Source organism: Salvelinus alpinus, chromosome 15 (genome assembly GCF_045679555.1).
Source record: "Salvelinus alpinus chromosome 15, SLU_Salpinus.1, whole genome shotgun sequence".
NCBI lineage: Eukaryota > Metazoa > Chordata > Actinopteri > Salmoniformes > Salmonidae > Salvelinus > Salvelinus alpinus.
This window is the reverse complement of record NC_092100.1, coordinates 16650598-16675806: the sequence shown is the minus strand read 5'-3', so window position 1 is coordinate 16675806 and position 25209 is coordinate 16650598. Positions and strand designations below refer to the sequence as shown.

At 43.5% G+C, this 25209-nt stretch overlaps 1 protein-coding gene across 1 annotated transcript; it reads right to left on the bottom strand.

The window, feature by feature from the left end:
- Positions 1–601: 601 nt before the first annotated feature.
- Positions 602–24675, bottom strand: LOC139539569 (GTP-binding protein Di-Ras1). The gene is made up of 2 exons (XM_071342636.1): positions 24377–24675; positions 602–5332 (listed from the first exon to the last, which is right to left on the bottom strand). Exon 2 carries the CDS (start codon positions 5175–5177, stop codon positions 4581–4583), a length of 597 nt encoding a protein of 198 aa, XP_071198737.1. The 5' UTR covers positions 5178–5332; positions 24377–24675; the 3' UTR covers positions 602–4580.
- Positions 24676–25209: the final 534 nt, after the last annotated feature.

Below are 25209 nucleotides of genomic sequence, written 5' to 3'. Positions count from 1 at the left end.
CAAATCTTCTTGACCCTTCCCCAGTCAGTCAGAGCACATTGGGGTCAGTCATGTGTTGCTAATTATGAGATATAATAGCCTTGAATCTGTATCTGTCAGTCAAACAGTGACACTCTGTAACCCTGTATTCTGTAGTGTACATTGGTCCCCTGGCTAGGCTACTATGGCCCAGTGACCCTGTGTAATCCCCTTATGGCAGTCTGTTGGCCCACTGCAAACAAGTGTACCTCTATCTCTCTCTCCCTCTCCCTCCCTCCTGCCTTCTACTTATTGAGCATCCCGATGACAGCTCGCGCTCCTTCTAAGCGGTGATCAAACACTGTCTGCCTGCGGCCTGTCCAATCCCTCTGAGAAAATCCTGCCATTGATTTTAGCCTGCTCCTTCCAGCCCCCCACGAATTGAATATGAATTCATATAATACTTCCTTCTCATGTATAACACACCTGAGAACAAGTATTTTTTCTATACATGTATAATACATCTGAATACAATTATCATGCAGCCTAATCCCGCAGGTTCATGCTCACTCGAAATACATTTTGCCACTAGAGACAGCGACTCAGACTTCAGAAATATGTGAATTAACCAATGACCAATTAATTATATGTACATTTAGTTGTCTTTATTTAGCAGTTCCTTCACATGATTCAAGTGAAAGTGTTCACGTATTAAGATAGGAGAATGTGTGACGCAACCAGAGGCCATCAAAGGGTTTACCAAAAGATCAAATGTCACTCTGCTCCAAATCCTCAAAGTGCTGTCATGTCATATTGCTAAAGCAGCGGTATGTGATTTTGGGATTGGAAAAAATATTCAATGGGGGGCATTACGAGCATTTGGAGCGTAAAAATATATTATTTACAGTGCATACAATATATAAATAACAGTGGATTGTAAAAATGTAATTAAAAATCCATCAAAGAGTTTTATCGAAGGTAAAATCAACGTTGATACAGACACCTAAATTGATGGTATGAGGGTCCAGACATTTGTGCTAATAGATATTAAATAAACGTATTCAAAAACATTTACATTTCAAACGTGCTTTGTCTGCTTGTTGCTTTTGTTCTGGTTGTGCTTTGTTCGGCTAAAGCTCACTTTGATTATGAAATTATGCAAAATGTCAAGTCAACTGGTAGGAAAGGCATTTCAAATGTACAGCAAAATGCAGAGACCACTTGCAGCTATCTTTTCCATATTTTTATTATCTACACTCACAGTCGCATGCTACTGTTAATTAGCAATAATTAGCAACCTTTGATAGGCCTAATCTGTACCTGTAATATACTGTATAAAGTATTAATAACTTTCAATGAACAACTTTATTGATTGCAATACGTAGTTCTCAAATCCCATCCATTCACCAGGTTACAGGTAGACACGGAGATACTGAAGGCGAAAGCCCAACTTGTGCTTACGGACGTCCATTTGAATTGATGAAAGTCGTGTTTCCATTACTCTAACATTAAACTTGATACTTCTCTCATTCTCCTGCAAATCCACCCTATTACCTATCCAATCATTGGAGTCAAGGGGCTGCCCAGCAAACAGGGGACATCCTGAGGACATTCAGTGACGTTCCTTTAGGTCCCTTAAGGGTTTCAGCTTGACGTTATCCTTGTGACGTTCTGAGAACTTTCTAAGAACATTGCGCAATGGTCTCAAGGGACCTTTGTCTGGTTCCCTGTAAATTCCCAGTCACTGAGTTAATCTGACTATTGTCTCATTTATTTCAATGACCTATTTCAGCAATTTGAGTTTGGATTTTCAGTATAGTTGTCTAATTTTGGTGGGGCATATTTTCTCTTTTAATGTTACTCCTGAATCACTATGATAAATATAACCGTTTTCATGAGTTTACAGTACCGTTCAAAAGTTTGGGGTCACTTTGAAATGTTTTGTCCATAAAAAAAATATCAAATTGATCAGAAATACAGTGTAGACATTGTTAATGTTGTAAATTACTATTGTAACTGGAAATGGCTGATTTTTTATGAAATATCTACATAGGGGTACAGAGGCCCATTATCAGCAACCATCACTCCTGTGTTCCAATGGCACATTGTGTTAGCTAATCCAAGTTTATCATTTGAAAAGGCTAATTGATCATTAGAAAACCCTTTTGCAATTATGTTAGCACAGCTGAAAACTGTAGTTCTGATTAAAGAAGCAATAAAACTGGCCATCTTTAGACTAGTTGAGTATCTGGCGCATCAGCAATTGTGGGTTCGATTACAGGCTCAAAATGGCCAGAAACAAAGGACTTTCTTCTGAAACTTGTCAGTCTATTCTTGTTCTGAGAAATTAAGGCTATTCCATGCAAGATATTGCCAAGAAACTGAAGATCTGGTACAGCGCTGTGTACTACTCCCTTCACAGAACAGTGTCAGGATTCACCTAGGGGTCATGATTTGGGGCTGTACAAATGTTTGATGTATTAGAATAATTGATTATGCTTATGTTATATTAATAGAAGGGGAGGGGTTATAAGACTCCTCCCTCCTTACATTTATAGGGTCCTAGACTACAGATTAACAATATTTATATTCATTATATAGTTTTAGAATTGTTCCACAGTTGTTTGCTCTTTCTCTCTCTTATAATGTGTGACTGAGACAGAACTCTGCAGGGGAGTGTGGGAGATAAGAGACTACTCAGACATTCCACTATAAATCTACTTTGGGGAGGGGACATTTATTGCCTAGCTTTTAGATAAACACTGAAACTCTATGTTTTTATAGCTATGGATGCAGGGTTTTGGTGTCAGGAGTAAAAAGGTAATGACGTTGTCAGTGACATCACTAAGGCGGGACTTCGGTTTAATAAAACAACTTGAGACCTTTTGTTTGATGCAGAACTTACTCAGAAACATGTGTGCTATGTTCCTGTTTGTCAACTTCTGTCTGCAATTGCATTAATAAAGGTTTTTGAATGATTTAATTAAAGATATTGTCAAAATGCTAATTTCACCAATGAGCCAATGATGATTGACAAGGAGGAAAGGAACAAACCTAACAACAGCACAAACTGGCCCTAACCATAATAGAAAGAGGAGTGGGAGGTCCTAGTGCACAACTGAGCAAGAGGACAAGTACATTAGAGCGTCTAGTTTGAGAAACAGACACCTCACAAGTCCTCAACTGGCAGCTTCATTAAACAGTACCCGCAAAACACTGTCTCAACGTCAACAGTGAAGAGGCGACTCCGGGTTGCTGGCCTTCTAGGCAGAGTTCCTCTATCCAGTGTCTGTGTTCATTTGTCCATCTTAATCTTTTATTTTTATTGGCCAGTCTGAGATATGGCTTTTTCTTTGCAACTCTGCCTAGAAGGCCAGTGTCACGTTTCAAATGGTGAAGGAAGGAGTCAAGCGCAGAGAGCAGGAATTTGAGCAAGTGGAATAAACTTTAATATTCCGTTCAGAATATAAATGTGACGCCTACGCCAAACAACAAAAGGGCGCGTCAAAAATCCAGTCCAACAATAAACTCGGACAAAATTCACATAACAAAACACCACCACACCAAACAGAATAACAAGCCCGCACAAAAGTCGGCGGGCCAACTGGGTTTAAATAACCCCCTATCCTAAACACAAAACAGGTGATACAAATTAGACAAATTAGACAAACTCAAAAGAAAACAGAAAAGGGGATCGGTGGCAGCTAGTAGACCGGAGACGACGACCGCCGAGCGCCGCCCGAACGGGAAGAGGCACCATCCTTGGCGGGATTCGTAACAGCCAGCATCACGGAGTTGCACCTTCACTATTGACGTTGAGACTGGTGTTTTGCGGGTACTTAATGAAGCTGTAGATATTCCATTAAGAAATTTGCCGTTTCCAGCTACAATAGTCATTTACAACTTTGACAATGTCTACACTGTATTTCTGATCAATTTGATGTTATTTTAATGGACAAAAAATGTGCTTTTCTTTCTATGGACATTTCTATGTGACCCCAAACGGGTAGTAGTGTATGTTTCACAGTGCTGAGATTAAATTTAAAGTGCAAAGTCTCCATGGGACTATGGCACAACGTCCCAAGAACGTCCTAAAAACATCCTCGGAACAAACCGGGAACTAGACAAAACCTCCAGGGGACCATGACACAACATCCTGACGACTTTAGGCGACCATTTTGTGATGTCCTGGGGACGTCTTAACAACTCATTATTGTTTGCAGGGTGTATCATATTAGCAGGAGAGAGACAGCTATAGGAGAAGAGGGCGAACGTGGTGTGAATAATATTGAAATGGGCTCTGAGTTAGTAATAATGCCCTGAACTTGAGAGGATATCAATTGTCAGGGCTCCATATTCTTTCATTTTCCCCATCAAAGTAGAATTGCATCAAGGCTTGATCTTCTCCTCTCTTTGAACTTGAATAGCCTCTTTGTGGGGGGGGGGGGGGGTCACCTCTTTCGGGATAAAATAACCCCTCTCAGACAGGCCCCGTCCCACCCCTACCTTCCCTCCATTCCTCGAAGTGACTCTCTTAAAGAACATCTACACTTTGCACCACCACCACCACCCTCCCCAACCCCAGTCTTTCCTTCTAGGGGTCAGGCATCAACTCTCCCTCCCTACATGATGCTGCACTTGCCCTTGAGCTTGTCGGCACGCTTCTGCTTGCCGGAGCGCTTGCCATCGATGCTCAGACTCATGTTCCTCTTCTTCTCCAGGGTGAGCAGCTCCTGGAAGAGCTCTTTGACGTTGTAGTTCATCTTGGCAGAGGTTTCCATGAAGGCACACTTCCATGTTGCCGCCTGCGCCTCACCCTCCGTGGTCTCCACCTCACGCTGGGTTTCGTCACTCTTGTTACCTACCAGCATGACAGGAATGGCGTCCACGCTGCCCTTGATGGCAAGCACCTGCTGGTAGATGGGCTTGAGCTCCTCCAGGGACTGGCGGCTGGTGACAGAGTAGACCAGGATGAAGGCGTGGCCCTTGGAGATGGACAGGCGCTGCATGGCGGGAAACTGGTGGCTGCCCGTGGTGTCGGTGATCTGGAGGGTGCACACGCTCTTGTCACAGCTGATCACCTGGCGGTAGGTGTCCTCCACAGTGGGGATGTAGGTGTCCCGGAAGGTGCCCTTGACGAAGCGGAGGACCAGGGAGCTCTTGCCCACGCCGCCGGCCCCAAACACCACCACACGGTAGTCGTTGCTCTGCTCCGGCATGTTGGGCCTCTTGGAGGGGTTTCCTAAGACCTGTTTCCTAAGACCTAAGGTTTACCTAAGACCTAAGGTTTCCTAAGACCTGTTTCCTAAGACCTAAGGTTTCCTAAGACTTGTTCCCTAAGACCTAAGGTTACCTAAGACCTGTTTCCTAAGACCTAAGGAAGAGAGAAGAAAGAGAAGATCAGGTCATCAATGGAGGGGATCAGAAGCAGTATCAGGAAAAACATGAATGCCATTCTATGTTGATTCAAATCCAATCAAATTTTATTGGTGACATATACATGTTTAGCAGATGTTGTTGTGGGTGTCGCGAAATACTTGTGGGTGTAGCGAAATGCTTGTAGGAGGGATTGCAATTTTTCTTGTTGTTGAAGCTACTCCAGTAGTTGAAATGATGTCAAATGATGTCAACCACTTTGGCCAGTTGGGACACGGCTACAAAACAACAACAACATAACAATCACATCTGGGCAGGCTTTAGCCTTTTGGCGGCCCAAAGTGAGATTTGGTTGTGGGGCCCCCACCTTTTGGCAAAACCTTTTAGTAGCCCCCCTCTTGACGGTGGAGAGAACAATTTAAGCTTGAAAGTTAATTTCCTGCAATTCTATTATTTGACCATGGGACGTAGAGAAAATGTTGCTGTTTTAAAACAAGTTTTCTGCAATTACACAAATTTTGCCATGGTGCAGAAAGAAAACATTGCAATTTAATAACACATTTCATGCAAGTCTACAGATTTTGCCATAGGACAGAGAGAATATTTTTGCAGTTTGAAAGCAAATTTACTGAAATTCTACCCACTTTGTCATGGGGTGGAGAGAAATGTTTGCAGGTTTAAAGCAAATGTTACGCCATTCTACACATTTTGTAATGACATGCCATATTAATAGCATAACTGAGTGAGAATTAGTAACAAAATCAATGGGAGCCCCCTGGAGGTTAGCTGGCTAGACAAAGTAGCAACATGAAAATGTTTAGCTGACAATGCTAATTGAGAGAGAAACTGCTGATGCATAACCACATTTTGAAATTGCACTGGGTGTATTCTACTATTCTTACTCAGTAAGTTGAGACCCCGATTTAGTTATATATACACAGTACCAGTCAAAAGTTTGGACACACCTACTCATTCAAAGGTTTTTCTTTATTTTTACTATTTTCTACATTGTAGAATAATAGTGAAGACATCAAAACTATGAAATAACACATATGGAATCATTTAGTAACCAAAAAAGTGTTTATCAAATCCAAAAATATTTTAGATTCTTCAAAGTAGCCACCCTTTGCCTTGATGACAGCTATGTACACTCTCGGCATTCTCTCAACCAGCTTCGTGAGGAAGGCTTTTCCAACAGTCTTGAAGGAGTTCCCACATATACTGTGCACTTGGATGCTTTTTCTTCAATCTGCAGTCTAACTCATCCCAAACCATCTCAAATGGGTTTGAGGTCAGGTGATTGTGGAGGCCAGGTCATCTGATGCAGCACTCCACTGTCCTTAGTCAAATAGCCCTCCACAGCCTGGAGGTGTGTTTTGGGTCATTGTCCTTTTGAAAAACAAATGATAGTCCCACTAAGCCCAAACCAGATGGGATGGCGTATCGCTGCAGAATGCTGTGTTAGCCATGCTGGTTCAGTGTGCCTTGAATTCTAAATAAATCACAGACAGTGTCACCAGCAAAGCACCATCCCGCTTCACGGGGGGAACCATACATGCGGAGATCATCCGTTCACCTACCCAGGCCTGTTCTGTAAAGGGAGTAGTACACAGCGTTGTACGATATCTTCAGTTTTTTGGCAATTTCTTGCATGGAATAGCATTAATTTCTTAGAACAAGAATAGACTGACGAGTTTCAGAAGAAAGTCCTTTGTTTCTGGCCATTTTGAGCCTGTAATCGAACCCACAATTGCTGATGCGCCAGATACTCAACTAGTCTAAAGATGGCCAGTTTTATTGCTTCTTTAATCAGTTTTCAGCTGTGCTAACATAATTGCAAAAGGGTTTTCTAATGATCAATTAGCCTTTTCAAATGATAAACTTGGATTAGCTAACACAACGTGCCATTGGAACACAGGAGTGATGGTTGCTGATAATGGGCCTCTGTACCCCTATGTAGATAGTCCATTCAAAATCAGCCATTTCCAGCTACAATAGTCATTTACAACATTAACAATGTCTACACTGTATTTCTGATCAATTTGATGTTATTTTAATGAACAAAAAACTTGCTGTTGCTTTCAAAAACAAGAACATTTCTAAGTGACCCCAAACTTTTGAACGGTAGGTAGTGTATATATAAAAACTGGTCTTGGAGACCATACCCAACACAATATCTTAATCATGGCATAAAACAAGTTTTTATCTAAATAGCATCCTCGCTTACACAGATTTTGTTGTGCACTTGAACAATATATAAGCGACCCTGAACTGAGATAAACAGTGTGATAAGCTGGTTTTTCCCTTTAAAGCCAGGCTTGCCGTCATAGATTATGCCAATCAATGAGTTCTCAGATCTATCCACAGCACAGTGGGCAGAAGACGCCAAGCACATTGTCGTCAAACGTGTGTTTGATCCCAGATCCCAGATCTGTTTGTGCTGTCTTGCCACCTCCTATTGAGATTGCTTGGAATTGTCACGCCAACAGTTTTTGGAATGACAATTACCATAGGAGTTGGCAAGACTGCAAAACATATCTCGTACTCGGCAAGTGCTTGTGCGATCCAATGTTACATGGGGGCTGCATTGCAATAATGCCAAAGAATAGAAAGGTATGGAAAACATCAACACAAAATAGTGATCCAAATAGTAATTGAAAAATAATGATATGTACTGTATCATTGATCTTAATGTTCATTAGTTGGTAATGGATAAAAATGGATGTTAGAAAATGCAATACTGTAGCTTCGTAGTTGGAGTGTTATGTAGGCCTATTGCATTTTCAGATGCGAGCTCATGTGCATGACAATGAGTGTAAAGGAGGTGGTTCAGTAAGCTATGCTTGCATTTTGAATAAACTTGCCCAGGCTTTAGCTCAGTGGACTAACACAATCCTGAGGTGACAGACAACCCAGGTTCAATACCCAATCAGTCACATGAGCACGGGTTCAGACATGCAAATAAGTACACACATGGGAGTGTTAAGGTATGTGTCTGTGTGCAGGCATGTGTGTGAAAGATCGTGTTTGCTGCCATCAGCACTATAGTCAGGGTGTATTAGGAAGTCATTCATCTTGCTGTGGCTGAGCAGTGGGCTATCAGTCTTTGGGTGTGTAGGTGGAGAAACAAGGTGGAATGGAAGGGGGCCAAGCCTGGGGAGGGCTGACAGATTGCCACTCTGAGTGGGAAGATGACTGAGTGAGAGACTAAGAGGAAGAACAGTCCGGATCTAGTGTCAGAATGTGTCACGCCTTGATCTGTTTCACCTGTCTTTGTTATTGTCTCCACCTCCCTCCAGGTGTCGCCCATCTTCCCCATTAGCCCCTGTGTATTTATACCTGTGTTCTCTGTTTGTCTGTTGCCAGTTTGTCTTGTTTGTCAAGCTTACCAGCGTTTGTCCTGTCAGCTCTTGTTTTTTTCCAGCCTCTCTTTTTCTTGCCCTCCTGGTTTTTGACACTTGCCTTCCCTGTCCTGACCCTGAACCCGCCCGCCGGACCACTCTGCCTGACCTGACCCTGAGCCTTCCTGTCGTCCTGTACCTTTGCCTTTGTTGCTGTAATAAACATTGTTACTTCGACACGGTCTGCATCTGGATCTTACCTTATCCTGATAAGAATGACTAATTCAAGGTTTTGGTTGGGGGATTTGCTCAAACATAGGGACATGGTCAAAAGAGCGTTTTGCCAGCTTTCTGTCGGTTAATCAAGTGATCACTATCAGTTCTATCTATGTACTCTAAGTGACATTAAAACACTCAAAATATCACTTAAAATATATTACTGCAGTTTGAGTGTCAACCCAGACTATTCCAGGCAATCAAAAGCCTTAACAAGGCCATCCAGGTGACCATCAAAATGGAATATCAAGGTACATAGGACAAGACAACACTCATCTACAAGACAGTCTACCAGGACTTGATTCATGGGTCTCTGAAGGTTCCTGGAGCATTTTTTAAACCGAATGGTATGCCCTTAAACTCAGAGACCATAGGGGAGACAAAACGTAATATTGGATCTGCTATCAGCTAACATCTCCACCTGCTAGTTGTTTACTTTCAAAAAACACAAGATTCCAATAATTCCTCTAAGATCAAGAATGGAGTTCCTTCAGTAAGTAGAGCAGTGGTGAAAATACCCCCAGCCATTAATGTCTACTGCAGGAGAGTGCTTGAGTACAGAGACACTGACAGGATTGGGATTCGGATAATGGAGGGTCTAGGTGTCATAAATCAACAACTATAAGTCAATCACTGTGAATGGAGAGTTAAAGGGTTACATAATAGGTAGCATACTCCACCACTATGCCTTGCTTGTCTTGTGAGTATTGATCATTAAACCTGGGCAGGTAGAAGCAATATCATCACACCCATGATCGTTGACGTTAAAGGGATAGTCCACTCTAGCTTCACAAGGTGTGGGACATAGACTCATCTCGACATCGGACCACATCTGATGTCTGAAAACATCTGAGCAACTTGGATTTTTCAAGCAAACTATCATTCGAATGTACTGTACTAGAAGACTACACCATGTTGCTCCTACCTATTCAGTGCTTTCAGCTCAGCGAACAGTAGGAGACATATTTCCCTGTGTGGGTATCTGAGTCTTGTATGTTACAGCCAAATGATTCCCAGTGACCAGACAGATGCTAGATGGACCACCGCCGTTCGTCTGTGGATGAAGGCTCAATGTTAATGTTGTTGCTTATAGCACAACATTAATGTCCTGTATGATGAACTTAAAAAACAACTCTGATTTAGTTTATGTCAGGTTTGTTCATATTTCTACATATTGAAATGGTGATGTGTCACTCCTAGGGTTTAAGTCACTGCTCTGTCTCTGTCAGTGCCTGCTGTACTGCTGTGTCCACCCAGAGAGATTGCTGGGTTGGTAATGAAGGCTCTGTGGACCAGTGGAGAGATAGGGTCCCCCGCCAGAGACGTTTCCATACTTCCACCCCCATCTATATGCCTGTGATAGCAATACGTAGTGACAGCCTGCACACTGCTGCTCTGGGCTCCCCCTGGCCTGCATGTCTGGTGGCCAGACCATATAGCCCAAGAGGTCACTGTTAGCCCAAGAGGCCTTAGCCAGGGAAATTGTCATTTGTTCCATGATTTACATTGCCTTCAGAAAGTATTCACACTCTTTGACTTTCTCCTCATTTTGTGGTGTTACAAGGTGGGATTAAAATGGATTTAATTGACATTTTTTGGTCAACGATCTACACAAAATATGTCAAAGTGTAAGAAAAACTCTAACATTTGAAAAAACTAAAATGAAAAATAAAACACTAATATATCTTGATTACTTACAGTACCAGTCAAAAGTTTGGACACACCTACTCACTCAAGTTCATAGTTTTTCTTTATTTTTACTATTTTCTACATTGTAGAATAATAGTGAAGACATCAAAACTATGAAATAACACATATGGAATCATGAAGTAACCAAAAAAGTGTTAAACAAATCAAAATATATTTTATATTTTCAATTCTTCAAAGTAGCCATCCTTTGCCTTGATGATAGCTTTGCACAGGCTTGGCATTCTCTCAACTAGCTTCACCTGGAATGCTTTAACAAAAGTCTTGAAGGAGTTCCCACATATGCTGAGCACTTGTTGGCTGATTTTGCTTCACTGTGGTCCAACTCATCCCAAACCCTCTCAATTGGGTTGAGGTCGGGTGATTGTGGAGGCCAGGTCATCTGATGCAGCTCTCCATCACTCTCCTTCTTGGTCAAATAGCCCTTACACAGCTTGGAGGTGTGTTGGGTCATTGTCCTGTTGAAAAACAAATTATAGTCCCACTAAGTGTGGTTTTCTTTGCAGCAATTCAACCATGAAGGCCTGATTCATGCAGTCTCCTCTGAACAGTTGATGTTGAGATGTGTCTGTTACTTGAACTCTGTGAAGTTTTTATTTGGGCTACAATTTCTGAGGCTGGTAACTCTATGAACTTATCCTCTGCAGCAGAGGTAACTCTGGGTCTTCCTTTCGTGTGGCGGTCCTCATGAGAGACAGTTTCATCATAGCACTTGATGGTTTTTGTGACCGCACTTGAAGAACCTTTCAAAGTTCTTGACATTTTCCAGATTGACTGACCTTTATGTCTTAAAGTAATGATGGACTGTCGTTTCTCTTTGCTTAGTTGAACTCAAATTCATTAAGAAGGAAAGAAATTCCACAAATGAACTTTTAACAAGGCACACCTGTTAATTGAAATGCATTCCAGGTGACTACCTCATGAAGCTCGTTGAGAGAATGTCAAGAGTGTGCAAAGCTGTCATCAAGGCAAACAGTGGCTACTTTGAAGAATCTCAAGTATATAATATATTTTGATTTGTTTAACACTTTTTTGGTTGCTACATGATTCCATATGTGTAATTTCATAGGTTTGATGTCTTCACTATTATTCTACAATGTAGAAAATAGTAAAAATAAAGAAAAACCCCTAAATGAGTACGTGTGTCCAAACTTGAGTCATTACATGTTAGAATCACCGTTGGCAATTATTACAGCTGTGAATCTTTCTGGGTAAGTCTCTAAGAGCTTTGCACACCTGGATTGTACAATATTTGAACATTATTCTTTTAAAATTCTTCAAGCTCTATCAAGTTGGTTGTTGATCATTGCTAGACAGACATTTTCAAGTCTTGCCATAGATTTTCAAGCCGATTTAAGTCAAAAATGTAACTAGGCCACTCAGGAACATTCAATGTCGTCTTGGTAAGCAACTCCAGTGTATATTTGGCCTTGTGTTTCAGGTTATTGTCCTGCTGAAAGGTGAATTTGTCTCCCAGTACCTGTTGGAAAGCAGACTGAACCAGGTTTTCCTCTAGGATTTTGCCTGTGCATAACTCTATTCCATTTCTTTTTATCCAAAAAAACTCCCTAATCCTTGCAGATGACAAGCATACCCATAACATGATGCAACCACCACCATGCTTAAAAATATGTAGAGTGGTACTCTGTGATGTGTTGTGTTGGATTTGCCCCAAACATAATGCGTTGTATTCAGGACATGAAGTTAATTTCTTTTTGCTGTTTTACTTTAGTGCATTATTGCAAACAAGATGCATGTTTTGGAATATTTTCATTCTGTACAGGCTTCCTTCTTTTCACTCTGTCATTTAGGTTAGTATTGTGAAGTAATTACAATGTTGTTTATCTATTCTCAGTTATCCTATCACAAACATTAAACTGTCACGGCTGTTGAAAGGAGAGGAGCAAGGTGCAGCGTCGTGAGCGTACATTTTCTTTATTAAATCAAAATGACGCCGAACAAAACAATAAACACTACAAAAACAAACCGGGAAGCTCAAAGGCTATGTGCCCTAAACAAAGTCAACTTCCCACTAGGACAGGTGGAAAAAAGGGCTACCTAAGTATGGTTCTCAATCAGAGACAACGATAGACAGCTGCCTCTGATTGAGAACCACACCCGGCCAAACACAAAGAAATACACAACATAGAACATAGAATACCCACCCCAACTCACGCCCTGACCAAACCAAAATAGAGACATAAAAATGATCTCTAAGGTCAGGGCGTGACATAAACTCTAATTGATTTTAAGTCACTATTGGCCTCATGGTGAAATCCCCGAGCAGTTTACTTCCTCTCCGGCAACTGAGTTAGGAATGACACCTGTATCTTTGTAGTGACTGGGTGTATTGATACACCATCCAAAGTGTAATTAATAACTTCACCATGCTCAAAGGGATATTCAATATCTGCTTTTTTACTCATCTACCAATAGGTGTCCTTTATGCAAGGCATTTGAAAACCTCCCTGGTATTTGTGGTTGAATCTCCGTTTGAAATACACTGCTCAACTGAGGAATCTTACAGATAATTGTATGTGTGGGATACAGAGATGAGGTAGACATTCAAAAATCATGTTAACCACTATTATTGCACACAGAGTGAGTCCATGCAACTTATTATGTGACTTGTTAAGCAAATATTTACTCCTGAACTTTTGAAGCTTGCCATAACAAAGGGGTTGAATACTTTTTGACTCAAGACATTTCAGCTTTTCATTTTCTATTAATTTGTAAACATTTCTAAAAACACAATTCCACTTTGACATTATGGGGTATTGTATGTAAGCCAGTGACACAAAATATAAATGTAATCAATTTTACATTCAGGCTGTGACACAACAAAATGTGGAATAGAGACCTAATATTGTTTCATCACATGTGCTTCATGTTTTTTTTTAATAAATAACTTACAAATAGATCAATTCAATCTCTCTGGTCTTAAAGGGAGAGTGTTTGTGATTCTACATATAGTTAACGCTATATTTTTACTATATGAACAGAGCTTAAAGATGAAAAGATTATAAGTAATTTCACACAAAGTGGCATCTCCAGAAGGAGCTTTTTTTAGTCGCTCATGTTTGACGTCAGTCCTCTACCCACAGTGAGAGACAGATTTAGAAGAATGACTTGAAGGTCTGGTAATCAATCTACTCCCAATATTTGGTTCATGTATGCTCGCCCTCAGAGACAACCGTAAACAACTGTGTGTGTGTGTGTGTGTGTGTGTGTGTGTGTGTGTGTGTGTGTGTGTGTGTGTGTGTGTGTGTGTGTGTGTGTGTGTGTGTGTGTGTGTGTGTGTGTGTGTGTGTGTGTGTGTGTGTGTGTGTGTGTGTGTGTGTGTGTTCCCTCCCTCTGCAGCTCTGGTATTTCTCCGTTGTGTGTATTGTTTTTTACAGATCTCTGGGCGTTCTCTGGTTACCGTGGTAACAAGGCCCAGAGGAAAATCTAAGACAGAGGAAGAGAGGGTGTGTGTGTGTGTGTGTGTGTGTGTGTGTGTGTGTGTGTGTGTGTGTGTGTGTGTGTGTGTGTGTGTGTGTGTGTGTGTGTGTGTGTGTGTGTGTGTGTGTGTGTGTGTGTGTGTGTGTGTGTGTGTGTGTGTGTGTGTGTGTGTGTGTGTGTGTGTGTGTGTGTTTGTGTGTGTGTGTGTGTGTGTGTGTGTGTGTGTGTGTGTGTGTGTGTGTGTAAAAGGAGATAGACAAAGACAGCAGAGGGGTGATGACTTGTACATTTTGGGACAGGTTATAAACATGTAATCGCCCCTGTCATCACTCGGTTGCCATGGTTACCTGCCCACGCGTTTTTATGTCATATCCTTTTTCAGAGAGGTCAACAACACAACAAGAGAATGTCAGGGATTGACGTCAAATTTTCCCAGACTCGTAGCTTTCTGGCATTGACAGTATGGCAATTCCTATCATTATCAAATGTTTGGACCATTACTGAGAATTGACAACTTGCTAGCCATATAGAGTACCACAGTTTGAACCATAATACCCATAAAACCTAGAGGTCAAATAGGGAAATGGTTCCAATCGTTTTTCTACCATTCATTTTTCCCATGGGGGATTTTAGACACACTTAAAATAATGGCTGTATCTTGTGTAGGCTTACCCTGGCGTGAAGTTTTGATAACTGTGTAAATCTCTCGAGGACAAGGTCACTTTTATCAATATATTTGCCTGTATTTACCCCCCAAAATTGAAAGGCTAATTAGCTGCTAATCATAAAGAACTACAAGAGGGATTTACACGGTTATCAAAATGTCACGCCAGGGTAGGCCTACACAAAACACAGCCCTTATTTTCCCCTATAGGAAAAATGAATGGTGGAAAAATGATTGGAACCATTTCCCTGTTTGACCGCTAGGTTTTATGGGTATTATGACACCTCCAATGTGGGGCTCCAATAAGCCTCATCTCTGTTTGAAGGTATCTATACTGGAAGGCTTGAATAAAGTAGGAGTTTGAATTCATATGCACTATGCTGGTTACTCCCATAAGACCATTCAAACATTTGGCACATTTGATAGCACAAAATCCCTGACAATCTCCAGAATCTTAGGGCTTACTAAAGCCAATTTAAATTCTCTATGTCTGTTTCATCCATGCATTTCCATACAACTCATATCCTATCTGTGTAGCGCCTAGCCATCTGCATAGATGCCTACCTACTGTAGTAACCATATTCACACCAGCATTTCATATTACAGTAATAACTATCTAAAATCACAAACCACCACATTGTAAGAATGCCAAAGCTACATATCTCATCGCTCCACCACCAACATCAACAACAACAGCCAAGATGGAGAACTCCTCCAGAGAATCGTCCAGTGAACAACATGGCTTCCTCACACACACCTAATGAATGGTGCCATTGTCTGTGGCAGGCATGTAACAGCCCAGATAAAGGGAGTAGCCTTGTTCTGCCATCTCCCTTAGGCCCAGCTTAGTGCCTCTCTTCCCTGCCTGCCTCCCCCAGTGTAGTCTTGGGCTTTGTGTGGACAACACCCTGGAGAATGCAGCACGCTGTCCTGAGAATGTGTGTTTGAGCGAAACGTGCTGATGCCTGCAACAGTCCAAGGTGCCACACGTGATTAAGTGTATAGCCTATCCTGGGGATGAGATATCTACCAACACACACACAAACCACACACACACACACAGAGAGAGAGCCATCTATAATAGACATTAAGTGCCGTCCAGACCAGTATTGCCAGAATGGTGTGGGGGAGGTAGTAGACAGACCACAACAGTATGTCAAGAGAGAGGGATTTCGATGTCATGACAATTGGGAAATAACGCCAGCCTCAAATATCTTGATTCCTGTGCATTTTGGCGAGGAAAACCATGGCAACACAACTGCAAAACCATGGCAACACAAACACGTTCGCAGGCACGCACATCAATTTTTCAATGGTTGGACAGATTGTTCCACAGGGACTGAGTTTCAATACTTTTGAAACCTCGGCTGCGATTCCCTTACTACACGTTTATAGTGGCACCCACCACCCGCCACACACCACACACCACTCACCACTAACCACTAACCACCCACCACCCACCACTAACCACCCACCACCCACCACCCACCACCCGCCACACACCACTAACCACTAACCACCCACCACCCACCACTAACCACCCACCACCCACCACCCGCCACTCACCACTAACCACTAACCACCCACCACTCACCACCCACCACCCACCACACACCACTAACCACTAACCACCCGCCACACACCACTCACCACTAACCACTAACCACCCACCACACACCACTCACCACTAACCACTAACCACCCACCACCCACCACCCGCCACACACCACTCACCACTAACCACTAACCACCCACCACCCACCACCCACCACCCGCCACACACCACTCACCACTAACCACTAACCACCCACCACTCACCACCCACCACTCACCACTCACCACTCACCACCCGCCACCCGCCACTCACCACTCACCACCCACCACTCACCACTAACCACTAACCACCCACCACTCACCACCCACCACTCACCACTCACCACTCACCACCCACCACCCACCACCCGCCACACACCACTCACCACTAACCACTAACCACCCGCCACCCGCCACACACCACTCACCACTAACCACTAACCACCCACCACTCACCACTCACCACCCACCACTCACCACTCACCACCCACCACCCACCACCCGCCACTCACCACCCACCACTCACCACCCACCACACACCACTCACCACTCACCACTAACCACCCACCACCCGCCACACACCACTCACCACTAACCACTAACCACCCACCACTCACCACCCACCACTCACCACTCACCACTCACCACCCACCACCCACCACCCGCCACACACCACTCACCACTAACCACTAACCACCCACCACCCGCCACACACCACTCACCACTAACCACTAACCACCCACCACTCACCACCCACCACTCACCACTCACCACTCACCACCCACCACTCACCACCCACCACTCACCACCCACCACTCACCACCCACCACTCACCACCCACCACCCACCACTCACCACCCACCACTCACCACTCACCACTCACCACCCACCACTCACCACTCACCACTCACCACTCACCACTCACCACCCACCACTCACCACTCACCACTCACCACTCACCACCCACCACCCACCACTCACCACCCACCACTCACCACTCACCACTCACCACTCACCACCCACCACTCACCACCCACCACTCACCACCCACCACTAACCACTAACCACCCACCACTCACCACCCACCACTCACCACTCACCACTCACCACCCACCACTCACCACCCACCACTCACCACTCACCACCCACCACTCACCACCCACCACACACCACTCACCACTAACCACCTACCACACACCCACTGTGCCACAACCCCATGACACTAATAGACCCATCCACAAACATGAACAACCCCTAGTTCCTCCATACCCCTCAATGTTTAGATTTGAAACGATTGGATATGTTGGAAAATTTCACACATCAACCAAAATGATAGCAGAAAAAAGTCATTGTAATATGGCGTAGGCTAGATTGGAAAATATATTCTTAACATCTGGTACAGGGGTCATTGATGTGGAGTTGGTTCCGGTTCGACTGGTGGTGGTAAAATGATGAATGATTCCCTATAGTGATCAAGCTGTGATGATTGCCCCACTCCTTTCCTAACACATGCTAAAGTTAGCGGTTATAGAGTCAGGGGTGGCAGGTAGCCTGGCGGTTAGGAGCGTTGGGCCAGTAACAATATAAAAATCTGTTCCGCCCTTGAGCATGGCAATTAACCCTAATTGCTCCAGGGTCGCCGTCAATAATGGCTGGTCCCCTGGCTGTGACCCCACTCTCCGAGGGTGTCTCAGGGGGAGTGAGATATGCAAAAAACACATTTCCATTTCACACCTGTAGAGATTACCCACTTGTACATACAGAGAAACAGGACTATATAAGCACCCCCTAATTTGTATTATTATTATTATTATTATTTATCAGGGTCTCACCCCTACAATACATTTTTCTTACATCTGTAAGGACAGACGCTGGGAGCCGAGAAGCAAGTACAGCGAGTGAATATTTAATGAATAAACAGACAGGAAACAAAACACAAACAGCGTCTGGACAAGGGACACATTACGACATTAATGCCGACTCAGAAAATAAACTGAGGAGGTGACAGATATAAGGGAGGTAATTAATAACGTAATGAGTCCAGGTGAGTCCGATGAAGCGCTGATGCGCATAACGATGGTGACAGGTGTGCGTAATGATAAGCAGCCTGGTGACCATGAGCGTCAGCGAGGGGGAGCGAGAGCAGACGAGACAGTACCCCTCCTCTAGGGGCGTCACCTGGCATCCCACCTGGGGAAGCCAGACGGGCCGCTGAGGCGTGGGAACCCGACGAGCCGGCCGAGGGGAGGGAGCCCGACGAGCCGGCTGAGGCGCGGGAGCCCTTGAGCCGGCTGAGGCATGGCGTGGGAGCCTGACGAGCCAACCGAGGCTTGTGAGCCTCTGGAGCCAGCTGAGGCATGGGAGCCTGACGAGCCAGCTGAGGCATCCCCGGTTGCTTCGGCAGCGGCACCCGGACCCAACGCCACCAACAAAAACAAAAAACTCCCTGATGCTTCTAATTGTGGAGTCAGCATTCTGCAAGGACAGACGCTGGGAGACGAGAAGGAAATGTACAAGGAGTGAATATTTAATTAATAAACAGACGGGAAACAAAACACGAACAGCGTCTGGACAAGGGACACATAACGACATTAATGCTGACTCAGAAAATAAACTGAGGAAGGTTCTCAAATGAAAAAGGTTCCCTGCTGAACCCTTGAAGAACTCAAGATTTATTTGTTTGTTCTAAGAGTGTACTATGTCAACGCTGCAATAACAAGACCTTACCAGTGCTTCAAAACTATTAATGGGCAAAGAAAATTACCTACAGTATCTGGGTTAATTCTTTGAATGAGAACGTCCCATTGGGGTACCCTCCTGATGTCCAAGTGGGGGACCCTCCTGTCTGAGGTGTTCAGTGTCCCGTCGTAAAAGACACCTCACCCTCTGCCCTACTAGATCCTCAGTCTATATCCCACCTCGCATGTCGTCGCAGCAGGGGACCAGCTGAGCTCTCCTGCTGCGGCCTAGCATCAAAACCCGGGGTCTTCGTCTGGTCACCCTACTTTGCCCTGGTCTCCTGATCTGAGGCCTTCGCCTGGTTCCTCAGCCTGGGTCTGGCCTGTCCGGTGGCCACCGCCCGTTGCTGCTCCGTGGGTCCAGCCACCCAAGTATCCAGTCTCAGACTCCTTGTTGAGCTCTGTCGCTGCGGCCTTGAGGTCTCCAGTCCGAGTGTCCTCAGCTGACACCATGCTGTGGGTCAAGATGACTCCTGTTCCTCCGCTGGAGGCCTCACCTGCCCTCACTGCCGAGGTCCTTCTGTTGCCTGTTTCTTGGCAGAGGTTGGCGCTCCTCTTCCACAACTGCTGCACAGCCTGCACTGGTATCGGCCTCATCAAACAGCCAGGTTCGGTAACCTCAAGCACCTACTTGCCGGGGTGGCCAGATGCACCAAAAAACAATTCCTGCTTGACCAGATGCCTATGCTCTATGATGTTTCTGACGGGGTGGCCAGACACACTCAAGGACTGGACTTTCCCTTGTATGGCTCCTTCACAGCTCTGCCTCCCTGAGCATTTTGTTTAGAGTTCACATTTACACAGTAAATGTGGGGGTGGCTGATAAAAAGGACAGCTCTGATTTAGCAGTTCAGCACCACTTAACTATTAGTTAGTTGTACTTGCCCGACACCCCTTATTTTCTTATTAGTCGTACCTGCAAGTCACCCGACTTGTATTGGCCAATCACATTTCGCCTTTCCCCGTGCACCTCACTCAACCCCGCTCCCGCCGTCAGAGTGAGATTGTGCCTGTATACACTGAGTGTACAAAATATTAGGCTCTTTCCATGACATAAACTGACCAGGTGAATCCAGGAGAAAGCTAGGATCCCTTTTTGAGGTCACTTGTTAAATCCATTTCAATCAGTGTAAATGAAGGGGAGGAGACTGGTTAAAGAAGGATTTTTAAGCCTTGAGACAATTGAGACATAGGTTGTGTACACTACCGGTCAAAAGTTTTAGAAAACCTACTCATTCAAGGGTTTTTCTTTATTTTGACTATTTTCTACATTGTATAATAATAGTGAAGACATCAAAACTACGAAATAACACATATGGAAACATGTAGTAACCAAAAAAGTGTAAACATATCAAAATATATTTTACATTTGAGATTCTTCAAATAGCCACCCTTTCCCTTGATGACACACTTGTCATTCTCTCAACCAGCTTCATGAGGTAGTCACTTGGAATGCATTTCAACTAACAGGTGTGCCTTGTTAAAAGTTCATTTGTGGAATGTCTTTCCTTCTTAATGCGTTTGACCGAATCAGTTGTGTTGTGACAAGGTAGGGGGGTATACAGAAGATAGCCCTATTTGGTAAAAGACCAAGTCCATATTATGGCAAGAAAAGCTCAAACAGCTCTCCTCTCCTTCCAGACTCACATTAAACATCTTCAATCCAAAGTTAAATCTGGAATTGGCTTCCTTATAGACTTATATCTCCCTCACTAACTTAAAGCGTCAGCTGTCAGAGCTAAAGCAACTGCTTTGTTTTATCTTGGCCAGGTCGCAATTGTAAATGAGAACTTGTTCTCAACTTGCCTACCTGGTTAAATAAAGGTGAAATAAATAAAATAAAATATTATAGTTTTGAATGTCCCTTTGGTAGCTCAGTCTTCTGCATAGGTCATGTATTTTATTGTCCATAGATTGCACGTTTGCTAGCAGAATGGAAGGAAATGGAGGTTTATTCGATCGCCTACGAATTCTCAGAAGGAAGCCCGCCCTCTGGTCCCTTTTTCTCCGCTTCCTCTTTACGCAAATCACGGGGATCTGGGCCTGTTCCCGAGAAAGCAGTATATTATTTGCGTCGGATTCGTCAGGCTCGTTAAAGGAAAAAAAGGATTCTGCCAGTCCGTGGTGAGTAATCGCAGTCCTGATGTCCAGAAGTTATTTTCGGTCATAAGAGATGGTAGCGGCAGCATTATGTACAAAATAAGTTACAGACAACGCAAATAAACGAACAAAAAACACAATCGGTGGGGGACACGTAAAACGTCATCCTTATTCTCAACACACCCCCAGGCTGTGTAAGGGCTATTTTACCAAGAAGGAGAGTGATGGAGTACTGCATCAGATGACCTGGCCTCCACAATCCCCCGACCTCAACCAAATTGAGAGGGTTTGGGATGAGTCGGACAGCAGAGTGAAAGAAAAGCAGCCAACAAGTGCTCAGCATATGTGGGAACTCCTTCAAGACTGTTGGAAAAGCATTCCAGGCAATGCTGGTTGAGAGAATGCCAAGAGTGTGCAAAGCTGTCATCAAGGGAAAGGGTGGCTATTTGAAGAACCTCAAATATGAAATATATTTTGATTTTTTTAACACTTTTTTGGTTACTACATGATTACATATGTGTTATTTCATAGTTTTGATGTCTTCACTATTATTTTACAATGTAGAAAATAGTAAAAATAAAGAAAAACCCTTGAATGAGTAGGTGTTCTAAAACTAGTGCCATTCAGAGGGTGAATGGGCGAAACAAAAAATGTAAGTGCCTTTGAACGGGTAAGGTAGTAGGTGCCTGGCACACCGGTTTGTGTCAAGATCTACAATGCTGCTGAGTGTTTCATCCTCAACAACTTCCTGTGTGTATCAAGAGCGGTCCATCACCCAAAGGACATCCAGCCAACTGGACAGAACTGTGGGAAGCAATGGAGTCAACATCGGCGAGCATCCGTGTGGAACACTTTCGACACCTTGTAGAGTCCATGCCCTGACAAAAATTAGGCTGTTCTGAGGGAAAAAGGGGGTGCAACTCAATATTCGGAAGGTGTTCCTAATGTTTGGTATACTCAGTGTATATTGAATGTAAGCCAGTACTCATGGTTATTCCTTTCTATTCTTTCTCCATAGAACCTCTTCTTATAGACTTTCACGTCGGTGAGCTGTCAATACAGAGGACTGTGTGGTGTGGTTGAACCCAATATCTAATAAACCTGTTCTGAAGACATTGAGACTTGTTCTTGCCGGACAGACCTGTGGTGGCTGAAATCTATCCATTGGCACCTAATAGCTCTCTACTAGTTAGTGCCTATTCTACATGGTCCCCCCCAGATTGGACCTTTAGTATTTTTCACAACTGTTACATTCCTCAGTCTCCCTGCTGTATTTCTTTCCCCTGTGTTATGTGCATGGATTTGCTCAGGTAACCTAAACCAGGGGTGTCAAACTCAATCAGGGCACAGGACAAACAGCCTATTATGTTTGTTTTTCAACAACAGAAAAAAAGGGAATACAACTGGCCCAAACTTGCAATTGTTTTATTAGAAAAAATTGGGCCCTTATAATATCCTCTTATGTACGTAGGATGCTGTATGTAGCATTTCAACATATTAAAACAAAAGAAGAAATGCATCATATTTTTCCAGCCTTTGCTGCTATGCTTGCAGATGTGCATACTATGCTGTGACCCTAATCAAAAAAGTATTTAATTACTCCAAATAACAAAAACGTACCTATAGGTTGTTGTGACATTTAAAAGTAAAAGTGTTTCATTTTTTTGCACTGCATGTATCACTGGTGCGGTTGAATGCAGCATTGTTGTATGGTGCACTCAATGTATTGTAGTTGAGTAGCCAGCCTAGACTACTGCTTAAATGTTGCTGTAATAGGCCTGCATGTTTCTCCTTTGTCTGGTATTTTGTTGCAGGTTCTGTTTTTTTAGTTATTCATTGTCAAGCTTTAAAAACCAAAGCCAGACTGCAACATTTTAGTAGCCTAGCAAGGACTGTGTCATGTCTCTGTACACTCTCCCTCCACTGAGTGCTGTCGGGACACATGAAAGCAGCGCAATTGAAGTTGAATTCACGAATGCGAGCACATTAGGCTGTAATTTCATAAATTAGAATACTCAACTGTTGACTCATTTATGCTCGCTTGTTTGTCCTTTTGCCCATTAGTAGTAATTTATACCCGCGTGTGAATCCTTTATCTTGTAACTTTTTGACAACCAAGATTACATTTTGTGTGGCTACAGCAATGACCAGTTGGAACTGCAACTTGGCATGGCCATTTCGTCTACAACTTCAGTTCGGGTAAAAGACTTGACCAGTGCCATTAGTGATGATTTGATACAGAGCGCAGGCTGGCTCGTGTGTTGGTGGGTGTGAGGCAATGCCGTTTGGCTTGCAGCACTTTGACAGTGCTTGCTGTGACTTGTAGTGCAGCGCGTTGCGGGCTGCATGGAATGGGGCCAAAATGAATTGACAACCCAAATAATTGCGCAGGCCAGATAGAGATGTGTCACTGGCTGGATTCGGCCCGCGGGCCTTGTGTTTGACACGTGACCTAAACCCCATAGAAAATGTATGACATAATTGCAACCACGCGTCTTGGATAATCATCCAGGTATTTGACTTAACGGGCCAAACTACCGATTTAACGACACTAAATCCAAGCATCAATCACTCATTCATGGCATAATGTTTGGCGGCTACCTCCCCATTGTGGGTTGAATGTACGACAGGTTGATAGCCCTCCATCATACGCGTTTATGCTACACAAACACACACTCCGCATTGTAGCACATTCCATATGCATGTCCATATGATATTATAGCAGCTACTATAGCCCTGTATAACAGTGAATCCTATGGTAAACTATGGGAAGTCTGAAATTAGATATAAATCAAAATCATATTAAGCTTATATTTGCAAAGTTTATTGTGGGGTTAACTTTGAGAGAGAAATGTAGGGTTTCGAGCCCTGCATAACACAAACTTATTTGAACACAACGGTGGTTGTCAGACGCATCTGATTTCATTCATAAACTTGTCTTGAAAACGCCGCGACAGTGTCTCATCCTATGACCAGGTATCATTATCACACGGCAAAACAAAGGATTGGCCGCATGATACCGCTGTAACATGGAGCCAAACGCAAATAAAAAATGTCCACCAGATACTGAACAATAGAAATTAGAATGTTGAATGAGTCAGTAGGCTAGATTAGTGGAGGAATGGAGAGTGAGTGAATGAATGGATGGAAGTACGTGTTGAGTTGAAATTAATCGAACTTACCTTTAAGCTAACTTTCCCAGATCCGTTGTGATTTTGCGGATTTACATATGCCCGCATGTAACACTTGTAAGTAAATACATTGATGCTAGAGTCCTTGTATAGTGGGCTAATAGCATTTTACAGTATGCGTGATGTGCTGTTTAGCCAGGTCCTCCTCTTTTTACTGCATCTCTCTCTCTCTCTCTCTCTCTCTCTCTCTCTCGCTCTCTCTCTTTCTGATTTAAACCCCCTGATGCCAAAGATAGGAGGTGCTTTACTTTCTATTTCGTCTCTCATCGAATACTGACGCAAGCGAATGGGCAGATCAATTCCAGCAATCTTGCGCTCTTGACACTCCTTCCTGCTTTTGCTGAAGATGTAAGCTCCATCATTCTGCTAAGCGTCTGAGATATGTCTCTCATTCCACTCTGTCTTTGTCTTTCTTCTTTTGAATACCTAATATGGTTACCTGATTCAATATTTGAAATTATTTGTAGGTTCTAGACTATTATTCGTGAAACCTCAATCGGTTTATTTTTTAGAGCTGGAATAGTACATTGTCAATCTGACATCAATATACACTACATGACCAAAAGTATGTGCTCATCGAACATCTCATTCCAAAATCATGGGCATTAATATGGAGTTAGTCCCCCTTTGCTGTTATTACAGCCTCCACTCTTCTGGGAAGGCTTTCCATTAGATGCTGGAACATTGCTGCAGGGACTTGCTTCCATTCAGCCACAAGAGCATTAGTGAGGTTGGGCAGTCAACGTTCATTCATCCCAAAGGTGTTCGATGGGGTTGAGGTCAGGGATCTGTGCAGGCCAGTCAAGTTCTTCCTCACCGATCTC

Excerpts from the sequence above, each read along its gene's own strand:
- LOC139539569 (XM_071342636.1), bottom strand. The coding sequence starts at position 5,177 with ATGCCGGAGCAGAGCAACGACTACCGTGTGGTGGTGTTTGGGGCCGGC.